The sequence below is a fragment of the Oncorhynchus tshawytscha genome, linkage group LG13, assembly GCF_018296145.1.
Source record: "Oncorhynchus tshawytscha isolate Ot180627B linkage group LG13, Otsh_v2.0, whole genome shotgun sequence".
Classification (NCBI taxonomy): Eukaryota; Metazoa; Chordata; class Actinopteri; order Salmoniformes; family Salmonidae; genus Oncorhynchus; species Oncorhynchus tshawytscha.
In genome coordinates, this window is record NC_056441.1 from 89,102,538 (window position 1) to 89,122,537 (window position 20,000).

Below are 20,000 nucleotides of genomic sequence, written 5' to 3' on the forward strand. Positions count from 1 at the left end.
GGTAGGTAGACCATTCCATGAAAATGGAGCTCTATAGTAGAAAGCCCTGCCTCCAGCTGTTTGCTTAGAAATTATAGAGACAATTAGGAGGCCTGCGTCTTGTGACCGTAGCGTACGTGTAGGTATGTACGGCAGGACCAAATCGGAAAGATAGGTAGGAGCAAGCCCATGTAATGCCTTGTAGGTTAGCAGTAAGTCCTTGAAATCAGCCCTTGCTTTGACAGGAAGCCAGTGTAGAGAGGCTAGCACTGGAGTAATGTGATGACATTTTTTGGTTCTAGTCAGGATTCTAGCAGCCGTATTTAGCACTAACTGAAGTTTATTTAGTGCTTTATCTGGCTAGCCGGAAAGTAGAGCATTGCAGTAGTCTAACCAAGAAGTAACAAAAGCATGGATTAATTATTCTGCATCATTTTTGGACAGAAAGTTTCTGATTTTTGCAATGTTATGTAGATGGAAAAAAGCTGTCCTTGAAACAGTCTTGATATGTTCGTCAAAAGAGAGATCAGGGTCCAGAGTAACACCGAGGTCCTTCACAGTTTTATTTGACTGTACAGCCATTAGAGATGAATTGTCAGATTCAACAGAAGATCTCTTTGTTTCTTGGGACCTAGAACAAGCATCTCTGTTTTGTCCGAGTTTAAAAGTAGAAAGTTTGCAGCCTCATCCACTTTCTTATGTCTGAAACACAGGCTTCTAGCAAGGGCAATTTTCATTGAAATGTACAGCTGTGTGTCATCCGCATAGCAGTGAAAGTTAACATTATGTTTCCGAATGACATCCCCTCGAGGTAAAATATATAGTGAAAACAATAGTGGTCCTAAAACGGAACCTTGAGGAACACCGAAATTTACAGTTGATTTGTCAGAGGACAAACCATTCACAGAGACAAACTGATATCTTTCTGACAGATAAGATCTAAACCAGGCCAGAACTTGTCCGTGTAGACCAATTTGGGTTTCCAATCTCTCCAAAAGAATGTGGTGATTGATGGCATGAAAAGCAGCACTAAGGTCTAGGAGCACGAGGACAGATGCCATTAAAAGATCATTTACCACCTTCACAAGTGCAGTCTCAGTGCTATGATGGCGTCTAAAACCAGACTGAAGCATTTCGTATACATTGTTTGTCTTCAGGAAGGCAGTGAGTTGCTGCGCAACAGCTTTTTCTAAAATATTTGAGAGGAATGGAAGATTCGATATAGGCCGATAGTTTTTTATATTTTCTGGGTCAAGGTTTGGCTTTTTCATCGTCATACACCTCCATACACCTCTATACACATCTATACACATCTATACACATCTATACACCTCCATACACATCCATACACCTCCATACACCTCCATACACATCTATACACCTCTATACTCTCCATACACCTCCATACACATCTATACACATCTATACACATCTATACACCTCCATACACATCCATACACCTCCATACACCTACATACACCTCTATACACCTCTATACTCTCCATACACCTCCATACACCTACATACACCTCCATACACCTCCATACACATCTATACACATCTATATACCTCCATACACCTCCATACACCTCACATCCATACACTCCATACACATACACCATACACCTCCATACACCTCCATACACATCCATACACCTCCATACACCTCTATACACATCTATATACCTCCATACACCTCCATACACCTCCATACACCTCCATACACCTCCATACACATCTATACACATCTATACACATCTATACACCTCCATACACCTCCATACACCTCCATACACCTACATACACCTCCATACACCTCCATACACCTCCATACACCCATCCATACACCTCCATACACCTCCATACACCTCCATACACCTCCATACACATCCATACACCTCCATACACCTTCATACACCTACATACACCTCTATACACCTCTATACACCTCTATACACATCCATACACCTCCATACACCTCCATACACACTCCATACACCTCCATACACCTCCATACACCTCCATACACCTCCATACACCTCTATACACCTCCATACACCTCCATACACCACACAGAGTTTAGAGAGCAGCACCTTTCCACCATTCCATGCATCCCTAATCCCTACATATTGCTCTGTGTGAACAGAACCAAATGTTGTCACTCATACTTGTTCCATATGTCAATCTGTCTCTTTCAGGAGAATTAATATAAACATCATATTTGACAGAAAAAATGGCATCTATAGTTGCCACTGTTAAAGCAAGTGTAACAGGGGATGACATTTTTTGATGTAATTTAGCAGACGCTCTTATCCAGTGTTAATAAGTGCCTTGCTCAAGGGTACATCGACAGAGTTTACACCTAGTCAGCTCATGAGTTCAAACAAGCGACCTTTTGGTTAATGGCCCAGCGCTCTGAACCACTAGGCTACCTGAAGGGTTGCACTTCATAAAAGGTGAAAGTGAATGCTTATGGCACAGAGTGGAAGCTTTCTCATGACGGGGAGTGACTGTGACTACCCACAGATGCCTAAAAGAAAGGTAGGGGGCGTGGATCAGAAAACCAGTCAGTATCTGGTGTGACCCACCATTTTCCTCGTGCAGCAAAACACATCTCCTTCACATTGGGTTGATCAGGCTGTTGATTGTGACCTGAGGAATGTTGTCCCTCTGCTCTTCAATGGCTATGCGAAGTTGCCTGATATTGGCGGGAACTCGAACACGCTGTTGTACACGTCCATCCAGAGCATCCCAAACATGCTCAATGGGTGACATGTCTGGTGAGTATGCAGGCCATGGAAGAACCAAGGAAATGTTCAGCTTCCAGAACATTGTGTACAGCGACATGGTTATTAAACTGAAAGAAAGAGGTGACAGTGAAAAGATGATGATGACGGTGGAGAGGTGATGACGGTGGAGAGGTGATGACGGTGGAGAGTTGATGACGGTGGAGAGGTGATGACGGTGGAGGAGAGGTGATGACAGTGATGAGGAGAGGTGATGACGGTGGAGAGGTGATGACGGTGGAGAGGTGATGACGGTGGAGGAGAGGTGATGACGGTGGAGAGTTGATGACGGTGGAGAGGTGATGACGGTGGAGGAGAGTGATGACAGTGGAGGAGAGTGATGATGGAAGGTGATGAGGTGATGACAGTGGAGAGATGATGACGGTGGAGAGCTGATGACAGTGGAGAGGTGAGACAGTGGAGAGGTGATGATGGAAGAGAGGTGATGACGGTGGAGAGATGATGACGGTGGAGAGCTGATGACGGTGGAGGAGAGGTGATGACGGTGGAGGAGAGGTGATGACAGTGGAGAGGTGATGACAGTGGAGAGGTGATGATGGAGGAGAGGTTATGACAGTGGAGAGGTGATGACGGTGGAGGAGAGATGATGACAGTGGAGAGGTGATGACGGTGGAGGAGAGGTGATGGCGGTGGATGAATGACATCACAATAGGCTTCAGGATCTCGTCATTCAAATTGTGTTTGTTTTCCTTAGCTTTACGCCTGCCCATACCGTAACCCCACCACCACCATGGGGCACTCTGTTCACAATGTTAACATCAGCAAACCGCTCACCCACACAACGCCATACACGCTATCTACCAATTGCCCATTTGAAACCGGGATTCATCCGTGAAGAGCACACTTCTCCAGCATGCCAGTGGCCATCGAAGGTGAGACCCTAGTGGGTTACGACGTCAAACTGAAGTCAGATGAGCTTCCCTGAGACGTTTCGGACAGTTTGTGCAGAAATTCTTCCTTGGTGCAGTTTGATGGCAGTTTCATCAGCTCTCTGGGTGGCTGGTCTCAGACGATAACGCAGGTGAAGAATCCGGATGTGGAGGTCCTGGGCAGGTGTGGTTACACGTGGTCTGCGCTGGTGAGGCCGGTTGGATGTACTGCCAATTTCTACAAAACGACGTTGGAGGCGGCTTATGGTAGAGAAATAAACATTCTCTGGCAACAGCTCTGGTGGACATACCTGCAGTCAGCATGGCAGTAGCACGCTCCCTCAAAACTTGAGACATCTGTGGCATTGTCATGTGTGACAAAACTGCACATTTTAAACAGCAGCCTTGTATTATCCACAGCACAAGGTGCACCTGTGTAATGATAATTCTGTTTAATCAGCTTCTTGATATGCGGCATATCAGGGTCGTCTTCTCTAATGAACAACACCATTGTGAACTAAGGGTCGTCTTCCCTAAAGAACAACGACATTATGAGCTCAGGGTCGTCTTCCCTAAAGAACAAAGAACAACGACATTATGATCTCAGGGTCGTCTTCCCTAAAGAACAACACCATTATGATCTCAGGGTCGTCTTCCCTAAAGAACAACACAATTATGATCTCAGGGTCGTCTTCCCTAAAGAACAAAGAACAACGACATTATGATCTCAGGGTCGTCTTCCCTAAAGAACAACACCATTATGATCTCAGGGTCAAAGAACATTATGATCTCAGGGTTGTCTTCCCTAAAGAACAACGACATTATGATCTCAGGGTCATCTTCCCTAAAGAACAACACCATTATGAGCTCAGGGTCGTCTTCCCTAAAGAACAACCCCATTGTGAACTCAGGGTCGTCTTCCCTAAAGAACAACGACATTATGATCTCAGGGTCGTCTTCCCTAAAGAACAAAGAACAATGACATTATGATCTCAGGGTCGTCTTCCCTAAAGAACAACACAATTATGATCTCAGGGTCGTCTTCCCTAAAGAACAACGACATTATGAGCTCAGGGTCGTCTTCCCTAAAGAACAACGACATTATGAACTAAGGGTCGTCTTCCCTAAAGAACAAAGAACAACCATTATGATCTAAGGGTCGTCTTCCCTAAAGAACAACACCATTATGATCTAAGGGTCGTCTTCCCTAAAGAACAACGACATTATGAGCTCAGGGTTGTCTTCCCTAAAGAACAACCCCATTGGGAACTAAGGGTCGTCTTCCCTAAAGAACAACACAATTATGATCTCAGGGTCGTCTTCCCTAAAGAACAACCCCATTGTGAACTAAGGGTTGTCTTCCCTAAAGAACAGCGACATTATGATCTCAGGGTCGTGTTCCCTAAAGAACAAAGAACAACGACATTATGATCTCAGGGTTGTCTTCCCTAAAGAACAACCCCATTGGGAACTAAGGGTCGTCTTCCCTAAAGAACAACACCATTATGATCTCAGGGTTGTCTTCCCTAAAGAACAACACCATTATGATCTCAGGGTTGTCTTCCCTAATGAACAACACCATTATGATCTCAGGGTTGTCTTCCCTAAAGAACAACACCATTATGATCTCAGGGTTGTCTTCCCTAAAGAACAACACCATTATGATCTCAGGGTCGTCTTCCCTAAAGAACAACGACATTATGATCTCAGGGTCGTCTTCTCTAAAGAACAACACCATTATGATCTCAGGGTTGTCTTCCCTAAAGACCAACGACATTATGATCTCAGGGTTGTCTTCCCTAAAGACCAACACAATTATGATCTCAGGGTCGTCTTCCCTAAAGAACAACGACATTATGAGCTCAGGGTCGTCTTCCTAAAGAACAAAGAACAACGACATTATGATCTCAGGGTCGTCTTCCCTAAAGAACAACCCCATTGTGAACTCAGGGTCGTCTTCCCTAAAGAACAACACCATTATGATCTCAGGGTTGTCTTCCCTAAAGAACAACGACATTATGATCTCAGGGTCGTCTTCCCTAAAGAACAATGACATTGTGAACTAAGGGTCATCTTCCCTAAAGAACAACGACATTATGATCTCAGGGTCGTCTTCCCTAAAGAACAAAGAACAATGACATTATGATCTCAGGGTCGTCTTCCCTAAAGAACAACACAATTATGATCTCAGGGTCGTCTTCCCTAAAGAACAACACATTATGAGCTCAGGGTCTCTTCCCTAAAGAACAACGACATTATGAACTAAGGGTCGTCTTCCCTAAAGAACAAAGAACAACGACATTATGATCTAAGGGTCGTCTTCCCTAAAGAACAACACAATTATGATCTCAGGGTCGTCTTCCCTAAAGAACAACCCCATTGTGAACTAAGGGTCGTCTTCCCTAAAGAACAACACCATTATGATCTCAGGGTCGTCTTCCCTAAAGAACAACGACATTATGAGCTCAGGGTCGTCTTCCCTAAAGAACAACCCCATTGTGAACTAAGGGTTGTCTTCCCTAAAGAACAACGACATTATGATCTCAGGGTCGTGTTCCTTCAAAAGAACAAAGAACAACGACATTATGATCTCAGGGTTGTCTTCCCTAAAGAACAACCCCATTGGGAACTAAGGGTCGTCTTCCCTAAAGAACAACACCATTATGATCTCAGGGTCGTCTTCCCTAAAGAACAACGACATTATGATCTCAGGGTCGTCTTCTCTAAAGAACAACACCATTATGATCTCAGGGTTGTCTTCCTAAAGAACAACGACATTATGAACTAAGGGTCGTCTTCCCTAAAGAACAAAGAACAACGACATTATGATCTAAGGGTCGTCTTCCCTAAAGAACAACACCATTATGATCTCAGGGTTGTCTTCCCTAAAGAACAACGACATTATGATCTCAGGGTCGTCTTCCCTAAAGAACAACGACATTATGATCTCAGGGTCGTCTTCCCTAAAGAACAACACCATTATGATCTCAGGGTCGTCTTCCCTAAAGAACAACCCCATTGTGAACTAAGGGTCGTCTTCCCTAAAGAACAACACCATTATGATCTCAGGGTCGTCTTCCCTAAAGAACAACCCCATTGGGAACTAAGGGTCGTCTTCCCTAAAGAACAACGACATTATGATCTCAGGGTCGTCTTCTCTAAAGAACAACGACATTATGATCTCAGGGTCGTCTTCCCTAAAGAACAACCCCATTGGGAACTAAGGGTCGTCTTCCCTAAAGAACAACACCATTATGATCTCAGGGTCGTCTTCTCTAAAGAACAACGACATTATGATCTCAGGGTCGTCTTCCCTAAAGAACAACACAATTATGCTATTGATGATTTATCAAACTGCTGTTCCATAATTAATGGGAAAACAGACAGCTCAGAAGGGATTTGAGAATGACACTTTGTGTAAAATGTGAAAAGATTCATCAACTTGGGCTGAAAAGCACTCCCTAGAGGTCAAACCCTTCACTGGAACATGGAACTGGAGGAGTGTGTCTGGAAAGATAAGACATCGATATGCCAGAAGAATGATTAATTGTGTGTGTGTGTGTGTGTGTGTGTGTCTGTGTGTGTGTGTGGGGGCTCTGCCACCAAATATTTTTATGGACTACATTAGTAGAAGGGTTAGTCACACATGGAAAGCTGTTCTACCATTCTTCCTGCTCATAGTATAGTGACCTTCAAAACATCTCTCTCTCTCTCTCTCTCTCTCTCTCTCTCTCTCTCTCTCTCTCTCTCACTCTCTCTCTCTCCTCTCTCTCTCTCTCTCTCTCTCTCTCTCTCTCTCTCTCTCTCTCTCTCTCTCTGTCTCTCTCTCTCTCTCTCTCTCTCTCTCTCTCTCTCTCTCTCTCTTCTCTCTCTCTCTCTCTCTCTCTCTCTCTCTCTCTCTCTCTCTGTCTCTCTCTCTCTCTCTCTCTCTCTCTCTCCTTCCATTGGTTCTATACTCTATGATTAAAATGTGCTATCTAGAACCTAGAAGGGTTCTGCGACTGTCCCCGTACATAAGTAAACCTTTTGAAGAACCCTTTTTGGTTCCAGGTAGAACCATTTTGAGTTCCAATGTACAACCATTTCCACAGAGGGTTCCACATGGAACCCAAAATGGGGTTCTACCTGGAACCAAAAAGGGGTTCTACCTGGGACCAAAAGGGGGTTCTACCTGGAACCAAAAAGGGGTTCTACCTGGGACCAAAAGGGGTTCTTCTATGGGGACAGCCAGAACCCCTTCGGTACCCTTTTTTTCTAAGAGTTTGTAGCTCTGAGACATCGGCTGGAGGCACGCCCGTCTCCATGCCTACCTGACAGGACAAATCAAATGAAGCAGGCTGACCTCACAGTTCATTCAATTATACATTTAACTCGGCCCAATACCGTTTCCATAAATAGTGGTGAAACTAATTTTTTATCCGGCGAGGGAGATTTTATTCATTAGACGTGACATGTACTTTAGGTAGAGTCGAGTAGTATTATCTGTGCTGTGCAGCTTGGAGTCCTGTGAGGTTTTTGCTCGGAGAACAAGGACAGAGACAGAGCTCTGTAACCTCTAGTCCTGGTTTCATTATACTGCATCCTAACACATTACAGTCCGACACTATCACTCAAACACCCGGCTGGAATCACCTGACTACTGTATAGAACAGACAGACCAGCAACAGGCAGGGTTGTGCAACAACACACACACACACACACGCAAACACACACAACAACACACACACACACAAACACACACACACACACACACACAAACACACACACGCAAATTCGAAACGGAAATGAACTCCTTTATACAGATGAATGGGGAAATGTGTCTAAAAATGAATGTACCAATCACAGATTGCTCCTTGAAATTAAATTATTATGGTGAGATGAAGATTATGTTATTCTTGTTATGATTATTATTGTTATTATTGTTATTGTTGTTATTGTTGTTATTATTGTTATGATTATTATTGTTATTATTGTTATTATTGTTATTATTGTTATTATTGTTATTGTTGTTATGGTTATTATTGTTATTGTTGTTATGGTTACTATTGTTATTATTGTTATAATTATTATTGTTATGATTGTTATTATTGATTATTATTGTTATGATTATTATTGTTATGATTATTATTGTTATTATTGTTATTATTGTATGCTGTAAGGCTATTTCCACAGCTGTTCCATTTAAAACAGCATATTTACTGATTAGCTCACTTCAAACAGCCACTACTGTTAAGAAATGTTTGGAATACACACAAATCAAATGCTTGTGTCATTTTGATTTAGCTGTTTAAGTCTGGACAATGTATGTCTGGTCTTTATAGGTAGATGTTCTCTGGGCTGGGTTCTCTGGGCTGTAACTGGTGGAGATATGAAGTCACACAGAGGTGATGGGAGAGGGAGAGGAGGAGAAGAGTGGACTGAGCAGCCTTCCCCTCGGGAGGAGGCAGATAAGGACTTTAGGAAGGTTGAATCCTGAACTGCTTTAAACAGGGACGAACTCTGGTTGAATCCTGAACTGCTTTAAACAGGGAGGAACTCTGGTTGAATCCTGAACTGCTTTAAACAGGGAGGAACTCTGGTTGAATCCTGATCTGCTTTAAACAGGGAGGAACTCTGGTTGAATCCTGAACTGCTTTAAACAGGGAGGAACTCTGGTTGAATCCTGAACTGCTTTAAACAGGGAGGAACTCTGGTTGTGTCCCAAATGTATGTCTGTCTGTCTGTCTGTCTGTCTGTCTGTCTGTCTGTCTGTCTGTCTGTCTGTCTGTCTGTCTGTCTGTCCTGTCTGTCATGTCTGTCTGTCTGTCTGCCTGCCTACTGCCTGCCTGCCTGCCTGTCTGTCTGTCTGTCTGTCTGTCTGTCTGTCTGTCTGTCTGTCTGTCTGTCTGTCTGTCTGTCTGTCTGTCTGTCTGTCTGTCTGTCTGTCTGCCTGTCTGTCTGTCATGGGTGCAGTCCAGCAGGCCCAGCTAATGTCAAGCCGTTTCCTGTGACACAAGGCCATTTCATTCACAGTACAGTGAGATATAAGGAGGGAAATCACTCTGAAATGTCAAAACATTCCAGAGCACTTCAACAAAGCCAAAGAATCGTGTGAAGCACCTAACCTTATCAACATGGGAAGATACCATAGGTGTTGAGTGTGTGTCAGGGGTGTTGAGCTTGGAATGATAGAGGATACTTGCAAATCTTTTAAACTTGTTTTGGTATATATTTGCCTATATTGTGGGCAAGTATGGGATCTTTTAAACTTGTTTTGGTATATATTTTCCTATGTTGTGGGTAAGTATGTGACTTGGTCAAAGGTAGTGCACTACGTAGGGAATAGGGTGCCATTTGGGATGCAGAGGTCTGCATTGTCTTTATCTGCAATCTGTGCTGCTACATTTGATATTTTAGTCATTTAGCAGACACTCTTATCCAGATCTTATCCGGGGAACAGTAGGTTAACTGCCTTGCTCAGGGGCAGAACGATAGATTTTTACCTTGTCAGCTCGAGGGATTCGATCCAGCAACCTTTCAGTTACTGGCCCAACTCTCTAACCACTAGGCTACCTACCGCCCCTCCCCTCTAACCACTAGGCTACCTACCGCCCCTCCCCTCTAACCATTAGGCTACCTACCGCCCTGTCCCCTTGTGTTACTAACCACTAGGCTTGTTGTGTCATTCATCTAACCACTGTGGCTATGTTACTATTATCCCCTTAACCACTAGGCTATTGTTATGTGTTGTTCCCCTCTAACCACTAGGCTACCTACCGCCCCTCCCCTCTAACCACTAGGCTATTGTTATGCCCCTCCCCTCTAACCACTAGGCTACCTACCGCCCCTCCCCTCTAACCATTAGGCTACCTGCCACCCTGTGTTGTTGTGTTACTATTACATTATTGTGTGTTGTTGTGTCATTCATCTATGAATCTATGAATCTGTGTTGTTATGTTACTATTATATTGTTATGTGTTGTTGTGTGAGCCAGAGGAGGACAGGATATTGTTATGTGTTGTTGTGTGACTCAGAGGAGGACAGGATATTGTTATGTGTTGTTGTGTGAGCCAGAGGAGGACAGGATATTGTTATGTGTTGCTGTGTGAGCCAGAGGAGGACAGGATATTGTTATGTGTTGTTGTGTGAGCCAGAGGAGGACAGGATATTGTTATGTGTTGTTGTGTGAGCCAGAGGAGGACAGGATATTGTTATGTGTTGCTGTATTGTTATGTGTTGCTGTGTGAGCCAGAGGAGGACAGGATATTGTTATGTGTTGCTGTGTGAGCCAGAGGAGGACAGGATATTGTTATGTGTTGTTGTGTGAGCCAGAGGAGGACAGGATATTGTTATGTGTTGCTGTGTGAGCCAGAGGAGGACAGGATATTGTTATGTGTTGCTGTGTGAGCCAGAGGAGGACAGGATATTGTTATGTGTTGTTGTGTGAGCCAGAGGAGGACAGGATATTGTTATGTGTTGTTGTGTGAGCCAGAGGAGGACAGGATATTGTTATGTGTTGTGTGAGCCAGAGGAGGACAGGATATTGCCCCTGGCTTTTATATTATAAAGTTATACAATAACTAACCATCCTGTCAAAGCAGTTTTCTGACTGGAGGAAACAACCTCTCGGAGCTCCAGACAGTGGTTAGGTTAACTGAGCTCTGTGTCTCTGTGAATTAAATTAGTGGTCTGAATCTCTTTCTATTGGAAACATCTTGTTAGATCTTCTATTGGAAAATCCACTTTGTGTTGAACGTTCCTGTTCAGATGTTCAACCATGCATTCGTCCCAAATGACACCCTGTTTCTTTTACAAGGGCACTGCTTTAGACCACAGCCGTATGCAGGCATTGTAAAAAGTAGTGCACTGTAAAGTAAATAGGATCTCAATTGGTTCTGCCTTTAGCTGCAGCAGACAGCCGGGGAGATTTGATTTTGGGGTCGAACGGTAATGTCTGTCTGGGCTTCTATGGATAAATGGCTGATGGAGGTAGAAAGGAAACGACATCACAATTCAAACTCAGAGTTCAGACTGTATGGATTGGATTCCAGGAACTACCTGAAATCTAGGCTGTGTTGCGGTTTGTGTGTGACGTGTCTTGGCCAAATAACTATAACGTGATTCCTCACGAAACCAGGACAACAAAAATACCACGATTTCGGGGATTTTCACAAAATATAATCCTTAAAATGGTCCTTTGGAGGAAGGATTGTTGACGTATATTTTACATTTGTATCTAAAATCATAACTCAGAAATAACTCATCAAAGATGGCATATTTATCACATTTTGGTCTTCCCGCCTTTAATACTCCATAATGAAACATTATATTAAAGGAGACAGCTACAGATGAAACATTATATTAAAGGAGGCACCTACAGATGAAACATTATGGAGTATTAAAGGAGACAGCTACAGATGAAATAGTATGGAGTATTAAAGGAGACAGCTACAGATGAAATAGTATGGAGTATTAAAGGAGACAGCTACAGATGAAACATTATATTAAAGGAGACACCTATATATGAAACATTATATTAAAGGAGACAGCTACAGATGAAACATTATATTAAAGGAGACAGCTACAGATGAAACATTCTATTAAAGGAGACACCTACAGATGAAATATTATATTAAAGGAGACACCTATATATATTAAAGAAACATTATTTTAAAGGAGACAGCTACAGATGAAACATTATATTAAAGGAGACAGCTACAGATGAAACATTATATTAAAGGAGACAGCTACAGATGAAACATTATATTAAAGGAGTCAGCTACAGATGAAACATTATATTAAAGGAGACAGCTACAGATGAAACATTATATTAAAGGAGACAGCTACAGATGAAATATTATATTAAAGGAGACACCTATATATGAAACATTATTTTAAAGGAGACAGCTACAGATGAAACATTATATTAAAGGAGACAGCTACAGATGAAACATTATATTAAAGGAGGCACCTACAGATGAAACATTATATTAAAGGAGACAGCTACAGATGAAACATTATATTAAAGGAGACAGCTACAGATGAATCATTATATTAAAGGAGACAGCTACAGATGAATCATTATATTAAAGGAGACAGCTACAGATGAAATATTATATTAAAGGAGACACCTATAGATTAAACATTATATTAAAGGAGACACCTACAGATGAAACATTATGGAGTATTAAAGGAGACACCTATAGATGAAACATTATGGAGTATTAAAGGAGACAGCTACAGATGAAACAAAGTATTCAGACCTATCTACTTTTTCCACATTTTGTTGCGTTACAGCCTTATTCTGAAATTGATTAAATAAAAACATTTCCTCACCAATCCACGCACAGTAACCCATAATGACAAAGCAAAAAAATGTTTTTTACAGATTTGTTCAAATGTTATTACAAATAAAAACCTGAAATAGTTTATTAACGTAAATATTCAGACCCTTTGCGATGTGACTCAAAATTGAGGTCAGGTGCATCCTGTTTCCATTGATCATCCTTGAGATGTTTCTACAACTTGATTGGAGTCCACCTGTGGTAAATTCAATTGATTGGACATGATTTGGAAAGGCACACACCTGTCTACATAAGGTCTCAAGTTGACAGTGCATGTCAGAGCAAAAAAACAAGCCATGAGATGGAAGGAATTGTCCGTAGACCTCCGAGACATTCCGATTAGGTGAAGGAAAACACAGACTAAGGCAGAGAGAGAGCAAGGTCTTGTGGGAGTCATTAAATATTTCTGTGGGAACGGTCTGTTTTATTGAGGTAATATATTCAGTTGTATCACTGACTGTGAAATGCTCTGGACGCTGACCTCTGGTCTTAGCTCCAGTTGTATCACTGACTGTGAAATGCTCTGGGCACTGACCTCTGGTCTTAGCTCCAGTTGTATAACTGACTGTGAAATGCTCTGGGCACTGACCTCTGGACGCTGACCTCTGGGCGCTGACCTTTGGACGCTGACCTCTGGTCTTAGCTCCAGTTGTATCACTGACTATGAAATGCTCTGGACGCTGACCTCTGGACACTGACCTCTGGGCGCTGACCTCTGGGCGCTGACCTCTGGTCTTAGCTCCAGTTGTATCACTGACTGTGAAATGCTCTGGGCGCTGACCTCTGGTCTTAGCTCCAGTTGTATAACTGACTGTGAAATGCTCTGGGCGCTGACCTCTGGGCGCTGACCTCTGGGCGCTGTCCTCTGGGCACTGACCTCTGGTCTTAGCTCCAGTTGTATAACTGACTGTGAAATGCTCTGGGCGCTGACCTCTGGACGCTGACCTCTGGGCACTGATCTTTGGACGCTGACCTCTGGTCTTAGCTCCAGTCTCATCAATAATTAAAAGATGTTTCCCTACCATTGTGTTGTTACTTGAATTCAGAATTTGACATGCGTGTCCTTTACATATGTGTGTGTGTGTGCATGCATGTGTGTGTGTGTGTGTGTGTGTGTGTGTGTGTGTGTGTGTGTCTGTTTGTGCTTCTGTGAGTTTGTCGGAGCCGGATATGATTAAGTGTTCTCAGACACAGGGGTTAGTTGCAGCCAGTGTTCCCGGGGGGGACATATTGGTGTGACACAGAAAGAGGAAGTGCTGTGACCTCCCACTGTGCCCAGCAGAGGGACTGAGGCCAGGCAGGCCACTCTGAGCTGGAGTACAAAGCAGCCAAAGGCCAGTATTCCCACCACATAGAGAATAGAGTACCATTTAGGACACAGCCAAACTCTCTCTGGTTGGTTAAACTAATCACCATGGGGACCCTCTTGTACTCTCCCCTCCTCTCACCTCCCTTCCTCTCCCCTCAGCCCTACTTCAGAAACTATGCCTGGCATTGAGAGGAATTGGCTCCAAACTGGGCTCTGAACAGACATACACACACCCATACACACACCCATACACACACCCATACACACACACACACACAACCTGGTCTTTCCTGCCACTGAGTGCTGGACGCTGGCTGAGAAGCTCACATGATGGAGTCGAAGCTAATTGCCTGGTCAACAGCCCCAGAATACCAAAACACCATCCTCCATCACTCAACACCTAGAACCTCTGGATAGAACCTAGAACCTTTTCACCTAGAACCTCTGGATATAACCTAGAACCGTATCACCTAGAACCTTTTCACCTAGAACCTTTTCACCTAGAACCTCTGGATAGAACCTTATCACCTAGAGCATCTGGGTAGAACCTAGAACCTTATCATATATCAATAGAATAGAACCTCTGGATAGAACCTAGAATCTTATCACCTAGAACCTCTGGAACCTAATCACCAAGAACCTCTGGATAGAACCTTATCACCTAGAGCATCTGGGTAGAACCTAGAACCTTATCATATATCATATATTTTCTATATTTCTTAATTCTGTTTTTTTTTAACCTTTAGATGTGTGTGTATTGGTGTTTATTGTTACTGTTGGAGCTAGGAACACAAGCATTTCGCTACACCCTAAATAAACATCTGATAAATATGTGCATGCGAACCAGTAAAATGTGATTTGATTTGATTTTGTTGCCATCAGTGGATTGTCTCTATGAAGATATGACTTGGCTGTTAATTAAGTCCGATCCGTTGACTCTGACACCAAGTCCTTTTTAGAAATGTCAAATCTTAAAGTTGTGTCACAAACGGCGACCCTTTTCCCTTCATCCTATTGGCTACGCGGAAAAGCAGTGGACTAAATAGACAATAGGGTGCCATTATTTGGTATTCACCCAAAGCTTGACATTTTCTAGATAGATCTCTTGATATTCTTCCCATGCGCCTGTAAACAGGAGAATCTGATCACGGTCTGACTTTGTCAACACTATTAAATATCAGAGAGCAGAGATTAATGACCATTTCTTCCATGTACAGAAAGAACAGGGGGAGTCTGGATGGGGGGGGAGTCGGACGGGGAGGGGAGTCTGGATGGGGGAGTAGGGGGAGTCGGACGGGGTGGGAGTCTGGATGGGGGAGGGGGAGTCGGACGGGGTGGGAGTCTGGATGGGGGAGTAGGGGGAGTCGGACGGGGGGAGGAGGGGAGTCTGGATGGGGAGTAGGGGGAGTCGGACGGGGGAGGAGGGGAGTCTGGATGGGGAGTAGGGGGAGTCGGACGGGGGAGTCTGGATGGGGAAGTAGGGGGAGTCAGACGGGGGAGGAGGGGAGTCTGGATGGGGGAGTAGGGGGAGTCGGGGGGGAGTCTGGGGGGAAGTAGGGGGAGTCAGACGGGGGAGGGGGGAGTCTGGATGGGGGAGTAGGGGGAGTCGGACGGGGGGAGGGAGTCTGGATGGGGAGGGGAGTCTGGATGGGGGAGTAGGGGGAGTCGGACGGGGAGGGGAGTCTGGATGGGGGAGTAGGGGGAGTCGGACGGGGTGTGGAGTCTGGATGGGGGAGTAGGGGGAGTCAGACGGGGGGAGGGGGGAGTCTGGATGGGGAGTAGGGGGAGTCGGACGGGGGAGGGGAGTCTGGATGGGGAGTAGGGGGAGTCAGACGGGGGAGGGGGAGTCTGGATGGGGAGTAGGGGGAGTCGGACGGGGGGAGGGGAGTCTGGATGGGAGAGTAGGGGGAGTCGGACGGGGGAGGGGAGGGATGGGGAGTCGGATGGGGGAGGGGAGTCTGGATGGGGGAGTAGGGGGAGTCGGACGGGGGAGGGAGTCTGGATGGGGAGTAGGGGGAGTCGGAGGGGAGGGGAGTCTGGATGGGGGAGTAGGGGGAGTCGGAGGGGAGGGGAGTCTGGATGGGGGAGTAGGGGGGAGTCGGACGGGGTGTGGAGTCTGGATGGGGGAGTAGGGTGGAGTCAGACGGGGGAGGAGGGAGTCTGGATGGGGGAGTAGGTGGGAGTCGGAGGGGTGGGAGTCTGGATGGGAGAGTAGGGGGAGTCGGACGGGGTGTGGAGTCTGGATGGGAGAGTAGGGTGGAGTCAGACGGGGGGAGGAGGGGAGTCTGGATGGGGGAGTAGGTGGGAGTCGGACGGGGTGTGGAGTCTGGATGGGAGAGTAGGGTGGGGGGGGAGGAGGGGAGTCTGGATGGGGGAGTAGGGGGAGTCGGACGGGGTGTGGAGTCTGGATGGGAGAGTAGGGTGGAGTCAGACGGGGGGTGGAGGGGAGTCTGGATGGGGAGTAGGGGGAGTCGGACGGGGAGGGGAGTCTGGATGGGGAGTAGGTGGGAGTCGGACGGGGTGTGGAGTCTGGATGGGAGAGTAGGGTGGAGTCAGACGGGGGGAGGAGGGGAGTCTGGATGGGGAGTAGGGGGAGTCGGACGGGGGAGGGGAGTCTGGATAGGGGAGTAGGGGGAGTCGGACGGGGAGGGAGTCTGGATAGGGGAGTAGGGGGAGTCGGACATGGGGGAGGAGGGGAGTCTGGATGGGGAGTAGGGGGAGTCGGACGGGGGAGGAGGGGAGTCGGGATGGGCAGTAGGGGGAGTCGGACGGGCTGTGGATCTGGATGGGAGAGTAGGGGGAGTCGGACGGGGTGTGGAGTCTGGATGGGGGAGTAGGGGGATTCGGACGGGGTGTGGAGTCTGGATGGGGGAATAGGGGGAGTCGGACGGGGTGTGGAGTCTGGATGGGGAGTAGGGCGGAGTCAGACGGGGGGAGTAGGGGAGTCTGGATGGGGAGTAGGGGGAGTCGGACGGGGAGGGGAGTCTGGATAGGGGAGTAGGGGGAGTCGGACGGGGGAGGGGAGTCTGGATAGGGGAGTAGGGGGAGTCGGACATGGGGGAGGAGGGGAGTCTGGATGGGGAGTAGGGGGAGTCGGACGGGGGAGAAGGGGAGTCGGGATGGGCAGTAGGGGGAGTCGGACGGGCTGTGGAGTCTGGATTGGAGAGTAGGGGGAGTCGGACGGGGTGTGGAGTCTGGATGGGGGAGTAGGGGGATTCGGACGGGGTGTGGAGTCTGGATGGGGGAGTAGGGGGAGTCGGACGGGGTGTGGAGTCTGGATGGGGGAGTAGGGCGGAGTCAGACCGGGGGAGTAGGGGAGTCTGGATGGGGAGTAGGGGCGGAGTCAGACGGGGGGAGTAGGGGAGTCTGGATGGGGGAGTAGGGTGGAGTAAGACGGGGGGTGGAGTCTGGTTGGGCAGTAGGGGGAGTCGGACGGGGTGTGGAGTCTGGATGGGGGAGTAGGGCGGAGTCAGACGGGGGGAGTAGGGGAGTCTGGATGGGGAGTAGGGCGGAGTCAGACGGGGGGAGTAGGGGAGTCTGGATGGGGGAGTAGGGCGGAGTAAGACGGGGGGAGTCTGGTTGGGCAGTAGGGGGAGTCGGACGGGGGGGAGTCTGGATGGGGGAGTAGGGGGAGTCGGACGGGGGGAGTCTGGATGGGAGAGTAGGGGGAGTCGGACAATGGGGGGAGGGGTGGAGGGGGTGGTATAACCAAAAAGGATTAAGGAGTGTCAAAACAAAACATTTTCTACTAGAACGTAGTGTGGCAAACACACTGTGGTGTAACTCTCTCTGTGTGTTTGGTATAACGTGTTGCTTTAGGTTGATCAGATGATAGATTTATTTTTATTTTCAGATGAATGATTTGTGCAGTTTAAATACCAGAGAGAGAGAGAGATGTTTTTAACTCCATAATCACAACAACTAACAATATGAATGTATGATAACCACAAAGACGGGCATAGCTGACTGAAAACGAGTGGAAGTTGGTCTGTTCTCCTTTTCATGGTCCTTCAAGCCGGATAGGAAGCTCTCAAAACAACCCTGTTTCCTAGTGTCCAGCGAATAGACAACTTGTGACAGTTCTATCTGATTGGTTAAAAGGCTGCTGTAGCGAATCAGATCGTGTTCTTCATGTTTGCTTCATACCAGTGGTGGTTAATGTGTTGTTTCCTCCCTCATGCTTCCAGTGGGTGCAACCACTAAAACCAAAGTCAAAGGTGAGTTATCTCTTGTGTCTTTCTGCATGATGTATATTGGACACCAGTTCCCAGTTAACCATGTTTCATATCAGCTCTACCAGTTCCCAACTAACCATGTTTCATATCAGCTCTACCAGTTCCCAACTAACCATGTTTCATATCAGCTCTACCAGTTCCCAACTAACCATGTTTCATATCAGCTCTACCAGTTCCCAACTAACCATGTTTCATATCAGCTCTACCAGTTCCCAACTAACCATGTTTCATATCAGCTCTACCAGTTCCCAACTAACCATGTTTCATATCAGTCCTACCAGTTCCCAATAAACCATATTAGACCATCTCCCTCCAGAGACCATGCTGGGGCAAGTGGTGAATTAACATTGGGATCGTCTCTAATTTTCACCCTGTTCCATTTAATACACTACATTTGACCAGGGCCCATGATGATGTGGGCCTGACTGGTGTCTGGTACAGGGTGGGGCCTGACTGGTGTCTGGTACATGATGGGGCCTGACTGGTGTCTGGTACAGGGTGGGGCCTGACTGGTGTCTGGTACAGGGTGGGGGCTGGTTGGTGTCTGGTACAGAGTGGGGGCTGGTTGGTGTCTGGTACAGGGTGGGGCCTGACTGGTGTCTGGTACAGGGTGGGGCCTGACTGGTGTCTGGTTATTGGTGGGGGCTGACTGGTGTCTGGTACAGGGTGGGGCCTGACTGGTGTCTGGTACAGGGTGTCTGGTACAGGGTGGGCCCTGACTGGTGTCTGGTACAGGGTGGGGGCTGGTTGGTGTCTGGTACAGGGTGGGTGCTATAACCCAACCTGTAACAACTGATACATTCTCTTTTTGGGACATTCACTCTGTTTTGAGAGTATGGAAGGTTCCAGGCTTTGTTACAGATGGCACCATATTCCTTACAGAGCCCTTGGTCAAAAGTAGTGCACTGTGTAGGGAATAGGGTAGCATTTGTGAAGTCGACTTCGTGTTCGAATCAGAGGAGTGAAATGCGTCCTGTTATCGATGATCAAGTTCACTGACAAGTCCTTTTAATCCCAGCCTACATATTGGAGGTATAAATGATCAGCCGAACTGAGCTCTGACGAGACTTCAACCAAAGCCATGCAAACACACACACTTTAATATACATCCGTGAGCTGCTAGGGTGTGTGGGAAACACAACTGTTTTTTTAATTAGGTTGGGGGATCCTTCCAAAATGTTAATTCAACAGAAGTGTGAGGACTTGTAGGAGTTGGCAGGTCGACAAGCCGTGCATCCTGAATGGCATCCTATTCACTATTCACAGGGTGGACAAAACATTAAGAACACCTCACTGATATTGAGTTCTTGACACAAACCGGTGCGCCTGGCAGCTACCACCATACCCGATTGCCCATTCACACTCTGAATTACACACATACACAATCCATGTCTCAATTGTCTCAAGGTTTAAAAATCCTTCTTTATTTAACCTGTCTCCTCCCCTTCATCTACACTGATTTGAAGTGGATTTAACAA

General features: G+C 46.3%; 1 protein-coding gene across 1 annotated transcript in view; it reads left to right on the forward strand.

The window, feature by feature from the left end:
* The window catches only part of LOC121838981 (cell adhesion molecule 2-like), a 469,847-nt gene that overhangs the window by 281,204 nt on the left and 168,643 nt on the right, over positions 1 to 20,000 (forward strand). Inside the window, exon 2 of the mRNA XM_042294980.1 lies at positions 18,475 to 18,504. Within this exon, the coding sequence (XP_042150914.1) occupies positions 18,475 to 18,504 (30 nt within the window). The remainder of the gene's footprint in view (positions 1 to 18,474; positions 18,505 to 20,000) is intronic.